The sequence below is a fragment of the Lepidochelys olivacea genome, assembly GCF_965140295.1.
Source record: "Lepidochelys olivacea isolate rLepOli2 genome assembly, chromosome: 2".
Classification (NCBI taxonomy): domain Eukaryota; kingdom Metazoa; phylum Chordata; order Testudines; family Cheloniidae; genus Lepidochelys; species Lepidochelys olivacea.
In genome coordinates this window covers 143329420-143349912 of record NC_140412.1, presented here as the reverse complement: position 1 = coordinate 143349912, position 20493 = coordinate 143329420, and the positions used below count along the sequence as shown (strand labels likewise).

Sequence of the window (20493 nt, the reverse complement as noted above, 5' to 3'; positions counted from 1 at the left end):
CCTGCCTAAAACAACAATTAGGGTGAGAAATTACTATTTGTAGCCAGTTTCTTTAGTGAATTAATCTTAGGTTGCATATTTGTTTATTTTGCTCAGTAATCTGCTTTGTTCTGTTTGCTATCCCTTTTAATCACTTAAAATTCATCCTCTGTAGTTAATAAACTTGTTTTGTTTTCTAAAACCTAGTTTCTGAAATTCATAATTGGGGGCACAAAGAGCTGTGCATATCTTCCTCCACATTGAGGGAGGGGGCGATTTTCATGAGTCTATGCTATATAAATCTCTATACAGTGCAAGATAATTTTGGGTTTCCACTGTGTGTGCACAGGAGAGCTGGGCAATCCCCTAGCTGAGTCTTTGATTGCAGACTCTGTGTGATTCTACAGTTGGGTGTGTCCCAACTTGTGTGTGTGCTGGAAAGAGGTTTGAGAGCCTGTTACAGCAGCACAGAGTAAGGGGAACCCACGCTGGTGGGACAGGCAGGCTAAGTGGGACCCCAGCAAATCTGGTGGCACCCCGAAAGGGGAGTCCAACCCATCACAGTAGGCTCTAAAGTTTTATGTTGTTTTGTTACATAACTGCACTCAAAAACAAAAAAAAAAAAATCTACATTTGTAAATTACACCTTCACGACAAAGAGATTGCACTACATTCTTGTATGAGGTGAATTGAAAAATACTATTTCTTTTGTTTATCATTCTTACAGTGCAAATATTTGTAATCAAATATAAAGTGAGCATTGTACACTTTGTATTCTGTGTTGTAATAGAAATCAATATATTTGAACATGTAGAAAAACATCCAAAATATTTAATAAATTTCAACTGGTATTCTATTGTTTAATAGTGTGATTAATCGTGAATCATTTTTTTAATTGTGATTAATTTTTTTTAGTTAATCACATGAATTAACTGTGATTAATCGACAGCCCTAATGCATACACATACACATGTATATACACATGCACACTGGCCAAGATTTATCACATGCTTTTCCATTTTGTCACCTGAATATCATCTCCACAAATGTATGGCCTCATTCTCCTATCATACTGAATTTATACTCACTTGACTCCAGTGACCTCAGTTACTCTTGATTTACACCAGTATAGGTAATCAAGCCATGGTACACATGTGTAATATATAGCTCAAAGATCTTTTCAAAATTGCTGCCTAAAGTCAAGCTGTTAAATACATACTTGGGCACCTGAATTAGTAGTCTGGTTTTCAAAATGCTGAGATCCCAACAGCTCCCACTGACTTCAAACAATTGGTAGGGGAGATTTCCAGCTTCTCAGTGGGACACACTGAACTCACTGATGGCTCTGGAAGGGCCTAAGATAAAGCGTTTTAAAGTTGTGACATTTTCATGAGTAGTGCAGGCTCTTTTAGGTTATTTGTATAGTTCCTAGGGAGATGGAATAGTAGGCAGAGTGCAGATAAGGCAGAAAAAGGGCATGATAGATTAATCAATCACATGGTTCAGCAATTTATCTCATGGCTATTGGCACTGCGTATGTAAGAAATAGATACAGAAGATGTATTTTAAAATCACAAAGATAATCCTTTGAATATTGTGGCAAATTGCCAGTACGATTATGATGGGTCCAGCACTTCCTCCTCTTGGAGGGGGTTCAGGGCACAGTTTCCTGCCCCTGAACTAGGGTATCTGCTGTCCCACTAGTAACCCAGAGAAGGGTAGTGGAGAGGGAGGGACCCAGGCCCGCCCTCTACTCCAGGTCCCAGCCCAAGGGCCCTAGGGATAGTGGTAAACCACTTGAACTAGTGCTTCCTTCCCCTGGGCTACTTCCCTCTCCTGCTCTTCAGCTTTTGGGGCTTCCTGCCCTCTCTCTCTCTGCACAAGCCGGGTGTCTCTTTACCTAGGGTCTTGGTCTTCAAGCCAGCCACGGCACTTCTCCAAACTCTCCTCTGCTCCAACTCCTTCCCCTGGCTGATTGAAGCAGGGGGCTTTATCAGGTGACTAGCTTCAGGTGCTCTAATTGGCTTCAGGTGCTTTTAATTGATCTATAGAAACCTTTCTTCACTCTACAAGGAATAAGGCTTCTCCTCATCCTGGGACTTACATATCTCTCCTATATCACTCTCCTGCTGCCTTCTGGCCATGTTGTATCACAATATATTTTTGTCTTCTCAGCATCTCATGGACTCTCTCTCCTTTCTTTTTAACTGCCAGATTAGAAAGTGAGTGGGGATTCTCTACTGAATGTGGACATGGGGGCACTTATGCAGTTGGCACTTAGATGATATGCCACAATCCTCCAGTTAGAAATATTAAGATGAAAGAATAATCAGTGAAAAAATTATGTGCCTTTCTGTGAGCTATTCAACAGGATCATCACCTAAAATATCCTGCAAGCTGAAAGCAATCAAGTTTCACAGGGGAATGGAAAGGGAAGTTTGAGCTCTGCAAAGAACCAAGTTCCCTTCCCATATGTCACTATGACAACTCCAGGGTACTTTTTAAAGTTGTTTTTTTGTTTGCACCTGTTCAGCCTTACACTACAGAAGATTCTCACTCAATTAATTTTATTTAGTAGCAGTTTGTACTTCATCTATCATGCTTCCTATAGGCCTCTCAGGGAGCACATGGTCAAATAAACTCACTACTACTTTGGTAAGGCAAAAGCTAGAAAACAAATCTTGTTCAGTTTATAAATGTCTAAAAGAGTTTAAAAAGTTTTCTTAAAAGATTTCTGTAAACTTAGGGCTGGCTTTTGCATGTTTTAAAGTGGCTTCCGCATGATTCTGAGTGCTCTCAGCCCTGGCTGGTATTCGTCACCTCTCAGGATCAGACCCTGACAGTAAATTTGATAATAATGTAAGATGTTTTTTACAAAATTAGAAATTAACCTAGAGTTCAAAGAAAGGCTATTTGGCTGCAAGGCCTGACTTCAGAGCTCATTATTCCTCCTGAAGCACTGATAACATCCCTGGAAACTACTGTACACAGAGCAGGAAGGTGCCTTCCTCTAGAAATTAATAAAACCAGCAACTGTGCAGGAGGATACAGAGTGCAGAACTGAGGTCTAGGGCTGGGCAAACGCTACAAAGTTCAGGTCATGACAACAACATGAACCTCATCCTGCAGGTTCCATGCACAAGGGTTATATGTTTGGATGTTCAGGTTGTAAAATCCACATAATCATAGAATCATAAAAGTGTTGGACTGGAAGCAATATCGACAGGTCATCTAGTCCAGTCCTTGCACCGAGACAAGACTAAGTATTATCTAGACCATCCCTGACAGGTGTTAAACTGTTCTTTAAAATCTCCAATGACAGAAATTCCACAACCTCCCCAGGTAATCTCCAAGGCTTCCATGCAATTCTGGCCTCTTCCAACCAGTCTTGGGGAAAAAAAAACATCTCTTTTGGCTTATCTTTTGATGCCTGCTCTGGAGACACAGTACCTTGCTGTAGCTAGGGAACCCCAGGAGCTGTCTAGCAGCCATATATTACAGATTATGAAGCTCTGCTTCCCTACTGTGCATTTGCTAGGGTTCTCTCAGGGATCCCAAGAGATGGTGTTTAGTGATTATGACTAGAGCTAGTCGAAACATTTTTGACAAAATGAAATTTCATTGAAATATGCCGTTTCGCTGAAGTTGCACTATTTTGTGGAGATGTACCGGTTTCTTCAGGAAAATCAAGAGAGAGACCCAAATTGAAAGCCTCAGGTTGTTGAACCAAAACCAGACATTATGAAACAATTCCATCTCATGAACATGTTCTTAAGGTTTTGATTACTTTCCAGTGTGGAATGGAAACAATTTTTGAAACCTCAAACGTTATGTAACAGAATTATCATCTTCCAGACAGCTCTGAATAGTACGCTATCTGTTGTTGTATCAGTAGAGCCAATGGCAGCAGCAGGAAAGGGAAGGTGTCCCTATCCCATCTCCCCAAAAAACTTTCATTTGGAGGAGGACACTGAATTTTACCTATTAACCATCAGAAACCCTACAGGGATGAGTGACCAACCACTCTCAGTATAGGGAAGCAGGTCACTGGGATTGGGAAGCCCACCCCTGTTTCAGAGTAACAGCCGTGTTAGTCTGTATTAGCAAAAAGAAAAGGAGTACTTGTGGCACCTTAGAGACTAACCAATTTATTTGAGCATAAGCTTTTGTGAGCTACAGCTCACTTCATCGGATGCATACTGTGGAAACTGCAGAAGACATTATATACACAGAGACCATGAAACAATACCTCCTCCCACCCCACTCTCCTGCTGGTAATAGCTTATCTAAAGTGATCGCTTTGTGTATGATAATCAAGTTGGGCCATTTCCAGCACAAATCCAGGTTTTCTCACCCTCCGCCCCCCCCCCTCCCCACACACACACAAACTCACCCTCCTGCTGGTAATAGCCCATCCAAAGTGACCACTCTCTTTACAATGTGTATGATAATCAAGGTGGGTCATTTCCAGCACAAATCCAGGTTTTCTCACCCACCCCCCTTTTTTTTTTTTCAAAAACCACGCACACAAACTCACTCTCCTGCTGGTAATAGCTTATCCAAAGTGACCACTCTCTTTAAAATGTGTATGATAATCAAGGTGGGCCATTTCCAGCACAAATGCAGGTTTTCTCACCCCCCCCCCGCCCCCCACACACAAACTCACTCTCCTGCTGGTAATAGCTCATCCAAACTGACCACTCTCCTTACAATGTGTATGATAATCAAGGTGGGCCATTTCCAGCATAAATCCAAGTTTAAACAGAACATCTGGGGGGGGGGGGGGAGGGAGGAAAAAACAAGGGGAAATAGGCTACCTTGCATAATGACTTAGCCACTCCCAGTCTCTATTTAAGCCTAAAATAATAGTATCCAATTTGCAAATGAATTCCAATTCAGCAGTTTCTTGCTGGAGTCTGGATTTGAAGTTTTTTTGTTTTAAGATAGCGACCTTCATGTCTGTAATCGCGTGACCAGAGAGATTGAAGTGTTCTCCGACTGGTTTATGAATGTTATAATTCTTGACATCTGATTTGTGTCCATTTATTCTTTTACGTAGAGACTGTCCAGTTTGACCAACGTACATGGCAGAGGGGCATTGCTGGCACATGATGGCATGTATCACATTGGTGGATGTGCAGGTGAACAAGCCTCTGATAGTGTGGCTGTTGTTATTAGGCCCTGTGATGGTGTCCCCTGAATAGATATGTGGACACAGTTGGCAACTGGCTTTGTTGCAAGGATAGGTTCCTGGGTTAGTGGTTCTGTTGTGTGGTATGTGGTTGTTGGTGAGTATTTGCTTCAGGTTGGGGGGCTGTCTGTAGGCAAGGACTGGCCTGTCTCCCAAGATTTGTGAGAGTGTTGGGTCATCCTTCAGGATAGGTTGTAGATCCTTAATAATGCATTGGAGGGATTTTAGTTGGGGGCTGAAGGTGATGGCTAGTGGCGTTCTGTTATTTTCTTTGTTAGGCCTGTCCTGTAGTAGGTGACTTCTGGGAACTCTTCTGGCTCTATCAATCTGTTTCTTCATTTCCGCAGGTGGGTATTTTAGTTGTAAGAATGCTTGATAGAGCTCTTGTAGGTGTTTGTCTCTGTCTGAGGGGTTGGAGCAAATGTGGTTGTATTGCAGAGCTTGGCTGTAGATGATGGATCGTGTGGTGTGGTCAGGGTGAAAGCTGGAGGCATGTAGGTAGGAATAGCGGTAAGTAGGTTTCCGGTATAGGGTGGTGTTTATGTGACCATTGTTTATTAGCACTGTGGTGTCCAGGAAGTGGATCTCTTGTGTAGACTGGACCAGGCTGAGGTTGATGGTGGGATGGAAATTGTTGAAATCATGGTGGAATTCCTCAAGGGCTTCTTTTCCATGGGTCCAGATGATGAAGATGTCATCAATATAGCGCAAGTAGAGTAGGGGCGTTAGGGGACGAGAGCTGAGGAAGTGTTGTTCTAAATCAGCCATAAAAATGTTGGCATACTGTGGGCCATGCGGGTACCCATAGCCCTGTTTGTTAATAAGACAAGTAGACATGCTACATGTGGAATAAGGAGGATCATGGAAAAGAACAAGGGCTAAATTGTGCAAACAACAGCAGGCCAGGTTCAGTGCATATTCCCAAACCTGGGCTGAAATACATGGATAGCAACAGAGCCCTGACTCAACTCTTCATTTTTATGATAATTTTTCACCTTTAATTATCAGATTTCACCAAGTGAATATGGAAATGATTCTCAATTATTCTGTATTAAAATGTATAGAACTTTTCAATTATATATATATTTTACGAACAACAACACCCCCCACAAAAAACCCCTCACACTTAAATAGCGTCAAGGTTGCAAAGTCAAGCGCTCAATAGTAAGGTAAAGTGAGAATTAAGGTGGCCTGTTCAACCTTAATCCAGCCCCTTTCTGCACCTGCATTATGATCCGATCTGTAATTACATTATAACACTATTTTTTTCCACAGGACCCCAGCCTCACTCAGTACACAGTGAAGGACACTGTTGTCTGTAGGACCTCTGTTTTATTTGTTGAAGAAGTTGGAAGGTGGGTAGTAAATGATGCAGGGAATTGAAGTAAGCTAAAAGTCTTGTGGTTAAGGCATTTCACAGCTACAGTTAAGGTCAATGGGAGCTGTGCTTTGAACAAGTAAATATTACAAAATTCTAAATTCTCTGAAAAATCAGCCCTGGCATCTGAAATTGGGTACCCAACATTAGTGTACATTGTTGACATTTTCTACCCCCTCACCTCACAGGGTGCTGTGAAAATAAATTAATGTCTGCCCCTCACCATCTCCGCTTCTTTCCACCCCCGCATCCCCCTGGCTTCTTTCCCTCTCCATTTCCTCCCCTCCTTTCTCCTATTGACCCCACAGGCCCGAGCTACTGACTGTGTCCCCATCTGAATCTATCCACCCCACCACCCCTGGTTTCTCTACACTCCTCCCCACCCTCTGACTTCTCCAACTCCTTCTCTCCCTTCTTCTAATTCCTCACTCCTCTGCATTTCAGTCAGGATGCTGCCACCTTATCCTTCATGATCCCTGGGCTCCAGCAGGTGGAGAACTGTAAAAGCCAGTCCCTCTGCTCTCTATTTCTATGTCTGGTGCCATAGCAGCCCCTGACAGCCAGGAGAAGCAATTTCAAAGCAAGTCCTACTCAGCCCCTGCACTCCTAGAATGGACCATGCTACGCGCTGATGGAATTTTAAGAGAATTTAGCTTTCAAACTCCAACAAGTTGCTACTGAGCATGTGGAAACTGATATGGAAAAGGTCATCCTGAATGGTTAAAGTTTGGCAACTGAAAACAAAGTCATATAATGGCAGAATTGCCAACCTAACGTGTTCAAAAATCATGAGCCAGACCCGAAAAATAATGAGACTGCTCTGCCTTTTGATTTTTGAACTCCCTCCCTCCATCCCCAGATTCTGTGTAGCAATTTAACAGTGTTACCAACTCTCCCAAATTTAAACAGTAACATGATTTTGGCCGCTTTTGGGAGCTCTGGGTGGGGGACCCAAATCATAGACTATTAGAGTTGGAAGAGACCTCAGGAGGTCATCTAGTCCAATCCCCTGCTCAAAGCAGGACCAACACCAACTAAATTATCCCAGACGGGGCTTTGTGAAGTCGGGCCTTAAAAACCTCTAAGAATGGAGATTCCACCACCTACTAGGTAACCCATTCCACTGCTTCACCACCCTCCTAGTGAAATAGTGTTTCCTAATATCCAACCTAGACCTCCCCCACTGCAACTTGAGACCATTGCTTCTTGTTTTGTCATCTGCCACCACTGAGAACAGCCTAGCTCCAATCTCTTTGGAACCCCGCTTCAGGTAGTTGAAGGCTGCTATTAAATCCCTCCCCACACACACCTCTCTTCTGCAAACTAAATAACCCCAGTTCCCTCAGTCTCTCCTCATAAGTCATGGCCTTCTTGGCAACAAGGGCACACTGCTGACTCATATCCAGCTTCTCATCCACTGTAATCCCCAGGTCCTTTTCTGCAGAAATGCTGCTGAGCCAGTCGGTCCCCAGCCTGTAGCAGTACATGGGATTCTTCCTTCCAAAGTGCAGAACTCTGCTCTTGTCCTTGTTGAACCTCATCAGATTTTTTTTGGCACAATCCTCCAATTTGTCTAGGTCACTCTGTACACTATTCCTCCCCTCCAGTGTATCTACCTCTCCCCCCAGCTTAGTGTCATCTGCAAACTTGCTGAGGGTGCAATTAATCCCATCATCCAGATCAAACTAATAAAGATGTTAAAAAAAACCATCCCCAGGACTGACCCCTAGGGCACTCCGCTTCATATCAGCTGCCAACTAGACATCAAGCCGTTGATCACTACTCATCGAGCCAGACAATCTAGCCAGCTTTCTATCCACATTATAGACCATTCATCCAATCCATAATTTTTTAACTTGCTGGCAAGAATACTGTGGGAGACCATATCAAAAGCTTTGCTAAAGTCAAGATATATCACGTCCACCACTTTCCCCATATCCACAGAGCCAGTTATCTCATCATAGAAGACAATCAGGTTGGTCAGGCCTGACTTGCCCTTGGTGAATCCATGCTGACTGTTCCTGATCACCTTCCACTCCTCCAAGTGCTTCAAAATGGAGTCCTTGAGGACTTGCTCCATGATTTTGCCAGGGACTGAAGTGATGCTTACTGGTCTGTAGTTCCCTGGGTTCTCTTTTTTTCCTTTTTTAAATATGGGCACTATATTTGCCTTTTTCCAGTAGTCCTCCCTCGACCACCATGAATTTTCAAAAATAATAACCAGTGGCTCTGCAATCACATCAGCCAACTCCCTCAGCACCCTTGGATGCATTAGATCTGGACCCATGGACTTGTGCATATCCAACTTTTCTAAATAGTCCTTAACCTGTTATTTCACATTGAGAGCTGCTCACCTCCTCCCCATGCTGTGCTGCCCAGTGCAGCAACCTGGGAGCTGACCTTGTCTGTGAAGACCGAGGCAAAAAAAGCATTGAGTACTTCAGCATTTTCCACATCTTCTGTCACTAGGTTGCCTCTCCCATTCAGTAAGGGTCCCACACTTTCCCTGACCTTCTTCTTGTTGCTAACATACCTGTAGAAACCCTTCTTTTTACCCTTCCCATTTCTCGCTAGCTGCAACTCCAGTTGTGCCTTGGCCTTCCTGATTACACCCCTGCATGCTCTAGCAATATTTTTATACTCCTCCCTAGTCATCTGTCCAAATTTCCACTTCTTGTGGAATGAGATCAAATTATAAAGATGTATATAAAATGCTGCCTGATAGAAGCTTGCAGCTTATCCTCAAGCACAAAATATCTAAATAATTAATTCTGTTCCTTCCCCCACAATTGTCTGTCCCTCAGCCCAGCAATGAATTATGAACCCCCGAACTCCTACCTCAATTTTAACCTGCCAATCCCACATCTGTCCATTGTCTCTCATAAAATCATAGAAGTGTAAGACTGGAAAGGACCTCAAGAGATATAGCCCAGTCCCCTGCTCTGAGGCAGGATTAAGTATTATCTAGACCAGCGTTTCTCAATCTTTTTGATACCAGGGACCTGCTTGTTGCCTTCCTAAACTGTGTCTGGGAGATCTCAGGCACCAGCACCAGTCCATGGATTGGTTGTTGAGAAACACTGATCAAGGCCATCTCTGACAGCAGTTTGTCTAACCTGTTCTTTAAAACTTCCAGTGATGGAGATTCCACAACTACCCTAGGTAATTTGTTCCAGTGCTTTATTACATTTACAGTTAGGGAGTTTTTCCTAATATCTAACCTAAAGCTTCTTTGCTGCAATTTAAGCCCATTGTTTCTTGTCCTGTCCTCAGTAGATAAGGAGAACAACAGTATCTAAGGAACACTCCTCCTGGTGCATATGTGTTTGCTTTTAGACAATGGTGGGCCCCAAACCAAAATGAAGTCACATATGCACATATGCTAACTTTTCCTTAACATTCCTCTGCACCCTTCCCCCCCACCCCCCGGTTACTTGCTGTGGCCCTTCCCGCACACCCCCTCCGCCTCTGCTCACCTCTGCTCCGCCTCCTCCCCTGAGCGCGCCACCGCGGAACTGCTCCCCTCCCCCCAAGGCTTGCCGTGAATCAGCTGTTTGGTGTGGCAAGCCTGGGAGGGAGGTGGAAAAGCAGAGCAGCGGTGCGCTCGTGGGACGAGGTGGAGAGGAGGTGAGCTGGGGCAGGAGGGCTGCAGCAAGTAAGGGGGGGGGGGCGCAGAGGAACCGCTGCGGTAACACGAATTTGGATATAACGAGGTAAAGCAGCCCCGCTCCCCTCGGACCACATTATATCGGGGTAGAGGTATATTACATTGTGAAGACATATTTCATTTGTGATCCACTATCACCCCCAGATCCTCTTCTGCAGTACTCATTTCTAGGAAGTCATTTCCCACTTTGTATTTATGAGACTGATTATTACTTCCTATGTGTAGTAATTTGCATTTGGCCACATTGAATTCCATCCTATTTATTTCAGATCATTTCTCAAGTTTGTCAAGATCATTTCGGATTCAAATCCTGTCCCAAAAAATACTCAACAACTCCCAATTTGGTATCAACTGCAAACATTGTAAGTGTACTCTCTATGCCATTATCCAAACAATTTATGAAGATATTGAATGGAACCAGATCCAGGACAGACCCCTAAGGGATCCCACTCAATATGCCCTTCCAGCTCCACTGTGAACTATTGATAATTACTATCTGAGAATGGTTTTCCAACTAGTTATGCACCAACCTCATAATAGGTTCATCTAGGCTATATTTCTCTAATTTGCTAATGAGACGGTCATGTGAGACAGTATCAAAAGCTTTCTAAAGTTGAGACATATCACATTTACTGCTTCTCCCCTGTTCACAAAGCTTATTACCCCATGAAAAAAGCATATTAGGTTGGTTTGACATGATTTGTTCATGACAAATCCATCTTGTCTGTTAGTTATTATCTTTTTATCTTCTAGGTACTCACAAATTGATTGTGTGATTATTTGCTACATTATCTTTCCGGGTACCAACATTGGGCTAACTGGTCTAGAATTCCCTGGGTTGTCTTGATTCTCCTTTTTATGGATAGGTACCATATTTTCCCTTTTCCACTACTCTGGGATCTCTCCCATCTCCATGAGTTCTCAAAGATAATCACTAGTGGATCAGAGATCTCACCAGCTAGTTCCTTAAGTATTCTAGGGGTGTATTTCATCAGGCTCTGCTGACTTGAAGACATTTAACTTGTCTAAATAATTCTTAACTTGTTCTTTCCCCACTTTAGCCTCAGATCCTACCCAATTTACACCGATGTTCACTATGTCAGTTTTCCAATTACTGCTATCCTTTTTGATGAAAACTGAAACGAAAAAAGGCATTTAACTCCTCAGCCATCCGCATTTTCTGTTATTGTCTTTCCCTTCTCATTAAGTAATGAGCCTACTCTGTCTTTGGTATTTCTTCCAATGTATTTGCAAAATGTTTTCTTGTTACCCTTTATGTCCCTAGCTAGTTTAAGCACATTTAGTGCTAGTGAAGCACCAAATTTGTACCTACATGTTTGTGGGTTTTTTCATATTCATCTTTCATAATTTGACCTAGTTCTTACTTTTTGCATGACTTTTTTGGAGTTTGAAGTCACAGAAGATCTCCTTGTTAAGCCAGGATGGTCTCATACCATACTTTCCTATGCACTGGGATAATTTGCTTTTGTGCCCTAAATGATGCCTCTTTAAAAAACTGCCAGCTCTACTGAACTCTTTTTTCCCTTAGCCTTGCTCAGTGCACTTCTGTTCTTTAGACAGACTTTAGACAACAAATATTTAAAATTAAATTCAGATGGTGATGAAAGTCAATAAGCTAATTGTAAACTTGTTGTCCTGAAGGGCTGCTATTTTTTTCCTGGTGCAGTCATTTTGTTAAGAATTACAATAAAGGCTGAGGTAAGTCGTAAGCCTAATGAGCAGGAGGTTTTAATAGCTCTTACCTCATGAATCCAGAAAGTAAGTAATCAAGAAAACAATTCTGCAAACAAAGCAGGGGCTCAACCCAGTGGATCATGTTGAGTGCTGACAACTCTGCTAGCTCGGATCCTGTCATGGCAAATACTACTTCTATACTGAAAAGGCAATGCAACCAGCATCCTCCCTATTGCAGGGTGAAAGGGAGAGTACGACCTGGTTAACATGTATTCTGATTTATCCATATGTCACTCTCAGCACTGTAATGATTGCAGTGGTAACCAAAAGGACAGAAAGTGCAGTATTTACAGAAGGTATGCTCATCCATTTTGTGTTTTAATTACAAATGAAAATGAGAGATCTAATGCTGTTAGCACCTTCAATTACACATTCAGAAGAGAACTGTGAGCAAAGTTTGTACACTCATTTGTATTAGCCTGTCTGAGATGTATTTCATCTCGTTTCTTCTCCCTGCCTCTCTCTATTTAATTCAGAATTAGAGCTGTCCTATAAGATCTCCCAGACAGCATGGCAGAAACCACCTGCACCATACATGGCAGATTTTAAGAACAGCAGAGGTATTCTGGAGACCTGACACTGACTGATGGGAATGCAGCAGTGTTCACCTTGCAGCTGAGGATGGTCAGATACATGTTCTGCTGGTTTAATAGTTTGTGGCATCACTAAGTGCCCATGCAGAATAGCAGTGGAAAGCTTTTATTTTATTATATTTTTAAACTGTGTGAGTCAGTTCAGAGCTCATGAAAGAGAGAGACTACTAACTGCACTAAAAAGAGTATAGTATAGTGAGGTCAGACACTGGGCAAGTTTCAACACAGAGCTCCGCCAATACACTTTAATCCTTCTCAACCTTTAATATTGCTATTGTTCCAGACCTGGGACTCTTCGGAGCTGAAGTTGTACAATCAATCAAATTGTCTGTTGATTTCTGGACAAATATTGATAGGCAACTAGGCAGAGGGCACTAAATTCATTTTCACTTGGTGCCAATGTGTGATATAAACAAAAACTTCCAGAGGTAAAGGGCTTGTGTGGTATTTTTTCCCTTTTTTGGAAAATTTGTTTGGAAGAGGAGGGGAAATGCTCCTTACCTTTATACATTATAACAGGGTGCTCAGCTCGCTGGCACTGGGAATCTTCTGTAACTGCTGACACTAAAATTCCTATGACTCCCAAACCTGCAACCAGCAATGCAACCAGACTGTTTCCCTTCATGGTGGTCATGTCGTCCTCTGCACTGGTCACTTTTCCTTTAACTGGCAACTCTCCTTGTATTCATGTGTGGAAAGGACCTGAAGAATGCAAAGAAAAGAATTCAATGACTCCGAGGACAGCTAATAGAAAACAAAACAATTGGTTAGGTTTGCAATGGAAAATAATCCTTTGTTTTCCTTCCCCGTGGGGTTTGACTTCTCAAAAGTGAATGACAGCCTTTTGTAATTTTACATCATAAAATTGTCAATTACATTTCCATGAATTTGGGAATTAATGAAAAAGACATGTTTTTATCTTCCATTGGCATGCACAAAAATTTTGTTTTCTTATATTTTAGATTTATATTTTCCCACTTTGTGACATGTGTGGGAGGAGAGATGTACACATATAACATTTTCTTTTAGAAGCAGCTTACAAAACAACAGTATTTTCTTAAATTAGAATATGCCATAATTATTAAATCACCTTTAGAAACTATAACCCAAGTAGTCTTTGAAAACAACTCATGTAATCTACTCAAATTACTTATGTGCCCTGGGCTAAACCATTCCATAGCAAGGCTATTTCCACATAAGACAATAAAAATCAACTTTGCACTCACACAAGGCTCAATTCTGCACTACTCAAGTCAATGGGAATCTTGCCAGCAACTTCAATGGAACTAGACCCACAGTTTCCATCTGATTGCTTCCATGTGACAGTCAGATTTGCTATCCTGCAGAACCCAAAGAAGTGTCAAACCCCCTCCCCCTGACCCCACCAAAAATACTTTCCTGAGATTTGCAGAAATCTCAAGGGCTGTACCAAAGTACCTCTATGTTACCTCTTATCCACTGAGTTCCATGGCATCCAGCTCCAAAAGAAATCATACTCCCATGAGCTTAGCACACTGGCCATTGCCCTCCAAAGCTCTCTGAAAGGGGGTTTTGGCTGTTGCTCAGTGAAGGGAAACGTAGTATAAGTTAATTCTGATGAGGTCAGTAGCTACACAAGGTATCCCCGTAGGGCTGAGGGGAGGCATGAGATGCCACATTGTAGCCATTTTCTCCTCCATCAGCACCATATCCCAGCAACCTCCCAGCCCCCAAACCTTGTGGTGACTATGGCATGGAGCTGCTACTGCCTCATCCTCACTTAGATCCACTGCTGCTTGGTCCACTCTTCTCACTAAAGCAAAGAGGAGCATTTGCTCCATACTAAGCATATCAAAGAAAAGACATTCTACCTTCATTTTACTCAATATATTGCTTGTGAAATATGCCAGACTGACAACCCTGGCAGGATGTATTTTCTGCCTGTCCACAGAATTCTATATCACAGGCACTAGCAGGGCAAGGTTCACGAAAGTGCCCTGGCACTGTGCCTCAGCCTACAGGTGTAACTCTAGGCATGTGAGATTTGTTCAGTCTCCATGTTTAGTCAATCCCAGACTGCTTTGATGAGACTGCCTACAAGATTGCCTATGGTGATGATGTTCTAACAGCGAGAGCACCTTTCTAATAAGATCTGGACAGAGATCAACAACTTGTTTTACACAGACCACAAAACAGTGATGACTTTCAGTCAGTACCCACTTGGGTCAAATTCAAGCTAGTGACCTACAGATGAGAAGCCCCATATTACAGTAATTAATAATCCCTTGAAACATCCACTAACCACAGATTGTATTTTGTAACTGGCAGAATACTCACAACACTAAATGTATTCAAGATCAAATCCAGTTCTATTAGATCTACCATATGTAAATATTACAAGCGCTAACAACTTAACACAATAACTCAAAGATCTTGTGCCGCAGGCAGCTTAACTGAGCATTCACCAAAATTAATCATTGGTGACAATGCTAACAATGCTAAGAACTGGCATATAGCATGTCTGATTTCATTGAGCTGTTCTGCACAGTTTAATAAAGATAAAGCGTAAACTTTTCTGATTTATATGATACAAATCATATCAAACAAATGAATCTTTATGAAAATATTCTTCCTGTAATGTGCACACATACGTAACTCCCTTTATCACTAATAAGAGTTATGCACACATATCAAGAGAAGCATCTATCTCTTTGTGTGCAGTAAACTAACTGTACTGTAGTAGGATTTGGCTCTTGCTTTATTTTTAATATGACTAGTGGATGAACAGCAATAGGTAAAATTAGGAAAAGTTTGAGCTAAGACTTTGGTGGGAAAAAAGCAAAGAATGAGATCAGACTTCAAAGAAGCACTCTTGCTGGTTTTAAAGGAAATTAAATAAGGGGGGAAATGTCAGTTAGGGAGATACAGTATGGTTAAGAATAAATTTCTTTAGCATTGTGCGAAGTTAAAGATCACAAATCATTAACAGAATATCTAGGTATAATTTATTTTATAAAAGTCTACCTATCACATGTCTTAGACATTATTTAATCATGGACTACTGATACTATTAACATTTGTCACCACTGCATTGTAAGCATATTTTGGTGAGCCTATATGAGTACATTTGTTTCTTTTAAAAAGGAATTAAATTCACTCTATTATACCTAATACAAAGGCTTCCTACAATAAAACTATATCAGATTATCCCACTACATTTGTGCAGCATTTAGCAGAAATTATTTTTAAAAGGACAAACCATATAATTTTAAAAAACTTTGCAACATTTTAGAAAGAAATGAAGATCATGTTAAAAGATGCCTTTAAATTCATGCAAGAAAAATCATTCCAATCAAACTTTTCACTTAGTTAAAACGCTTGAGGTAAATGGAAGTAAAAACACTGATTATGTTCAAAATCATACTTTGTTAGAAATAAAATTCTAACACAGGCCTGATTCTATGAGGTGCAGAGTGTCTTTCAGTTCCTCTGATTTCAGTGGCAGTTGAAGGCATTCAGGACCTTTCAAGAAGCACTAAGCATCTGCACAGGACAGGACCCTAGTGTGTTCCTCTCAAAGACATAAATCACTGTTTTGACCTGGGCTGTATTCCCCAAACCTTTGTCTCAACAGGATTTTTTCTGAGGAAAGAATCCATAGCATTTTTTTAAACCCCAGCACGCAGGTTTCGCTATAACCACCATCCCAGTGCATCTGCTAGTGGATCATGGCTGGTGATACCATACAGGCAGTGGTGAGCTGGAGCCGGTTCCAACCAGTTCACTAGAACCGGTTGTTAAATTTAGAAGCCCTTTTAGAACCAGTTGTCCCTTGCGGGACAACTGGTTCTAAAAGGGCTTCTAAATTTAACAACCAGCCAAAAGTGGCACCTTAGGTGCCGACTCCATGGGTGCTCCGGGGCTGGAGCACCCACAGGGAAAATTTGATGGGTGCAGAGCACCCACCGGCAGCTCCCTGCCCCGCCCCATGTCTGGCCCCAGCTCACCTCTGCTCCGTATCCTCCCCTGAATGCGCCGCCCCGCTCTGCTTCTTGGCCCCCTCCCCCCCTGCTTCCCACGAATCAGCTGTTCGCGCGGGAAGCCTGGGAGGGCTGAGATGCAGGCGGTGGCTTCGCGCTCAGGCCCAGGGAGGCGGAGCGGAGATGAGCTGGGACGGGGGGGCGCGAGGAGGGCTGTCCGCGCCACAGCAGGTAACCCGGGGGTGGGGGGGAGGGGAGCCCCAGCTCACCTCTGCCTCCCTGGTCTGAGCGCGAAACTGCCGCCTGCTTCTCAGCCCTCCCAGGCTTCCCACATGGACAGCTGATTCGCGGGAAGCGGGGGCGCAAAAGCAGAGCAGGGTGGCGCGTTCATGAGAGAAGACAGAGCGGAGGTGAAGTGAGCTGGGGCCAGGCGTGGGGCCGGGAGCTGCCGGTGGGGGCTCTACACCCACCAAATTTTCCCTGTGGGTGCTCCAGTCCTGGAGCACCCAGAGTCGGCGCCTAAGGCACCACTTTTGATGTGATCAGTGGGGGGAGTGGCTGCTTCCCCTGCTCCCCCCGAGCTATGCTCCCCCGCCCCTACGAGCCAGAGGGACCTGCTGGATGCTTCCCGGGAACTGCCCCAGGTAAGCAATGCCAGGACTCCCCACCTGGCCCCCTGGCAGGTCCCTGTGACTCTTAGGGACGGGGTGGGCACCCACTACGATGGCCACAAGACCCTCCTGCCCAGTTCTGGTGGCAGACAGGGGAGGGGGATGGATGGAGCAAGGATCTGGGGTGGGGGGGCATCAAGGAACGCGGAGGGTTGGAAGGGGCAGGAGTCATGGGGTGAGGAGGGAACCGGTTGTTAAGATTTTGGCAGCTCATCATTGCATACAGGAACATGGCAACACTCCAGTCTAGCCAAGGAAGTGAAGACTTATGTGGAAAGCAGACCTAAAACTTCTGCATTTCCCAAATGTGCCATGAGATCTTTCGTGAACGGAAATACTGTAGTCAGGCCAAAAGTTTTAGAGCCTTATCTGAAAGATGGTTTGACTGGCAACACACTGTCCGCTACCAATACACATTATCATTAGTTGAGTACACATTCATGGGGAAGAACATCCTAACTGAATCACTCACACTATTTCCTGAAGGATTCTAGTGTACTTAAAGAAAAGGAGTACTTGTGGCACCTTAGAGACTAACAAATTTATTTGAGCATAAGCTTTCGTGAGCTACAGCTCACTTCATCGGATGCATTCAGTGGAAAATACAGTGGGGAGATTTATATACATAGACAACATGAAACAATGGGTGTTACCATACACACTGTAACGAGAGTGATCACTTAAGGTGAGCTCTAGTGTACTTAAGAAGCTTGCTCTCTATGTGCTGACAAAGTCTAACCCTGATTAATTTAGATTGCAACTGGAGATAATACAGCTACAGACATGACTGAACTGAACTAGTTTTGAACAGTCAAATTTAGACTCTTTGTCTAATTCCTTGCTTCACAAGGAAAATGTAAAACCTGTAGTTTGAACGAAACTTCACTCATTTCTGGTTTGATTGCCCTGTGGTGCCATGTTTTGATGCAGCTATGTACTCACAGATATGCCTGTTGCTCACGGTCAGCAATATTGAATTACACTTGTTTCAGCATGCCTTTCCAGAGAGAACATAATCATAATACACAAATCTAGGGAGTATGGGGAACACATAGGATGAACTGGAAGTATTAGTACATAAGCTAAATTATGACTTAATTGGGTCACAGAGACTTGGTGGCATAAATCTCATGACTGGAATATTGGCATGGAGGGCTATAGCTTGTTCAGGAAAGGTAGGCAGGGGAAAAAGGAAGGTGTTGCATTATACATCAAAAGTATATAAAATTGTTCAGCGATCCTGAAGAAGGCAAGAGGCAGACCAGTTGAAAGTTTCTAGACAAAGATAAAAGGGGAAAAAATAGGAGTAATGTGATAGTGGGAGTCCTTCATAGACCACTGAATCAGGAAGAGGGAGTGGGTGAGGCATTTCTTGAACAAATTACAGAAATATCCAAAATACAAGACCTGGTAGTAATGGGGGCTTTAACTAGAAATCTGTTGGGAAAGTAAAACAACAAAACACAAAATTTCCAATAAAATTTTGGAATGCTTTGGAGACAACTTTTTGTTTCAGAAAGTGGAGGAAGTAATCAGAGGGACAGACATTTTAGACTTGATTCAGACCAACAGAGAGGAATTGTTGTGAATCTGAAGATGGTAGGCAATTTGGGTGAAACTGATCATAAAACAGTAGATTTCATGAATCTGAGGAAAGGAAGGAGTGAGTACAGCAGAATAAGGACAATGGACTTCAAAAAAGCAGACTTTAACAAACTCAGAGAACTGGTAGGTAAGGTCCCTATGTGAAGAAAATGTAAGGGAGAAAGGAGTTCAGGAGAACTGGCAGTTTCTCAGGAGCGGTTTAATGATCTGAAAATCAAAAGGGAATCCTACAAAAGTGGAACCCTGGACAAAATTGCTAAGGAGAAGTATTAAAGAATAGCACAAACATGTAGGGGCAAAATTGAAAAGGCTAAGGCACAAAATGAGTTATACCTAGTAAGGGACATAAAAGGCAATAAGAAGTTCTTTATGTACATTAGGAGATAGCGAAAGATGCAAGAAAGTGTAGGTCCTCTACATAGTGGGAAAGGAGAGCTACTAACTGATTACATCAAGAAGGCTGCAGTGTTAAATATCTATTTTGCTTCAGTCTTCACTAAAAGGTTAATGGTGATCAGATACTTAACATAGTATTAACATCAAGGGGAAAGGAACACAATTCAAAATAGGGAAATAGGCTAAAGAATATTTAGATAAGTTAAATGTATTAAAGTGGCAGGGTCTGATGATATTCATCCTATGATATTTAAGGATCTAACTGAAGCAATCTTGGAACCATTAGCAACTATCTTTGAGAACTCATAGAGACTGGTGAGGTTCCAGGGACAAGAGAAGGTCACATAATTCTTATTTTTACAAGGGGGAACAAAGAGGACCCACAGAATTATAGACGAGTCAGCCTAACTTTGATACCTGGAAAGATACTGGAACAAATTATTAAACAATCTATTTGTAAGCATCTAGAGGATAGGAGAGTTATAAGGCCAGTATGGATTTGTCACGAACAAATCATGTCAGACCAACCTAATTTCCTTCTTTGACAGGTTTACTGGCCTAATGGATAGAGGAGACGCAGCATACATGATCACTCTTGATTTTAGTAAGACTTTTGACAAAGTCCCACATGACATCCAAGGGAAGTGTGGTCTAGACCAGTGCTACTCAAAGTTGTGGTTCGCGGAGTGGTGCTGGGCTGCAAGCCATCAGGTGCCGATCTGCACGCACATTGGAAAAAAAAATTGCCTGTCGCCCACATCAGATAGCTTGAGAAGTACTGGTCTAGATGAAATTACTGTAAAATTGGTCCACAACTGGTTGAAAGACCATCCTCAAAGAATAGTTATCAATGTTTTGCTGTCAAACTGGGAGGACATATCTAGTGTAATCCTGCAAGCTTAGTCCTGGGTCCAGTACTATTCTCTATTTTAATTAATGAACTGTATAATGGAGTGGAGAGTAAGCTTATAAAATTTGCAGATGACACCAAGATGCAAGGGATTGCAAGCCCTTCAAAGGACAGCATTAGAATTCAAAATGACCTTGACAAATTAGAGAATTAGTCTGAAATCAACAAGATGAAATTCAGTAAGGACAAATGCAAAGTACTACACATAGGAAGGAAAAATCAAATACATAGCCATAAAACAGGGAATGACTGACTAGGTGGTAGTACTGCTGAAATGGATCTGGGGGATATAGGGGATCACAAATTGAGTATAAGTCAACAATGTGATGCAGTTCCAAATAAGGCTAATATTCTACAATGCATTAACAGGAGTGTTGTTTGTAAGACAT

General features: G+C 42.5%; 1 protein-coding gene across 5 annotated transcripts in view; it reads right to left on the bottom strand.

Annotated features, from left to right (window-relative positions):
• Positions 1-20493, bottom strand: part of SEMA5A (semaphorin 5A) — a 659545-nt gene that overhangs the window by 463487 nt on the left and 175565 nt on the right. For all 5 annotated transcript variants that reach the window (XM_084619687.1, XM_084619686.1, XM_084619685.1 and 2 more), the window contains one exon: positions 13065-13265. In XM_084619687.1, the coding sequence (XP_084475813.1) occupies positions 13065-13197 (133 nt within the window). In that variant the 5' untranslated portion in view covers positions 13198-13265. The remainder of the gene's footprint in view (positions 1-13064; positions 13266-20493) is intronic.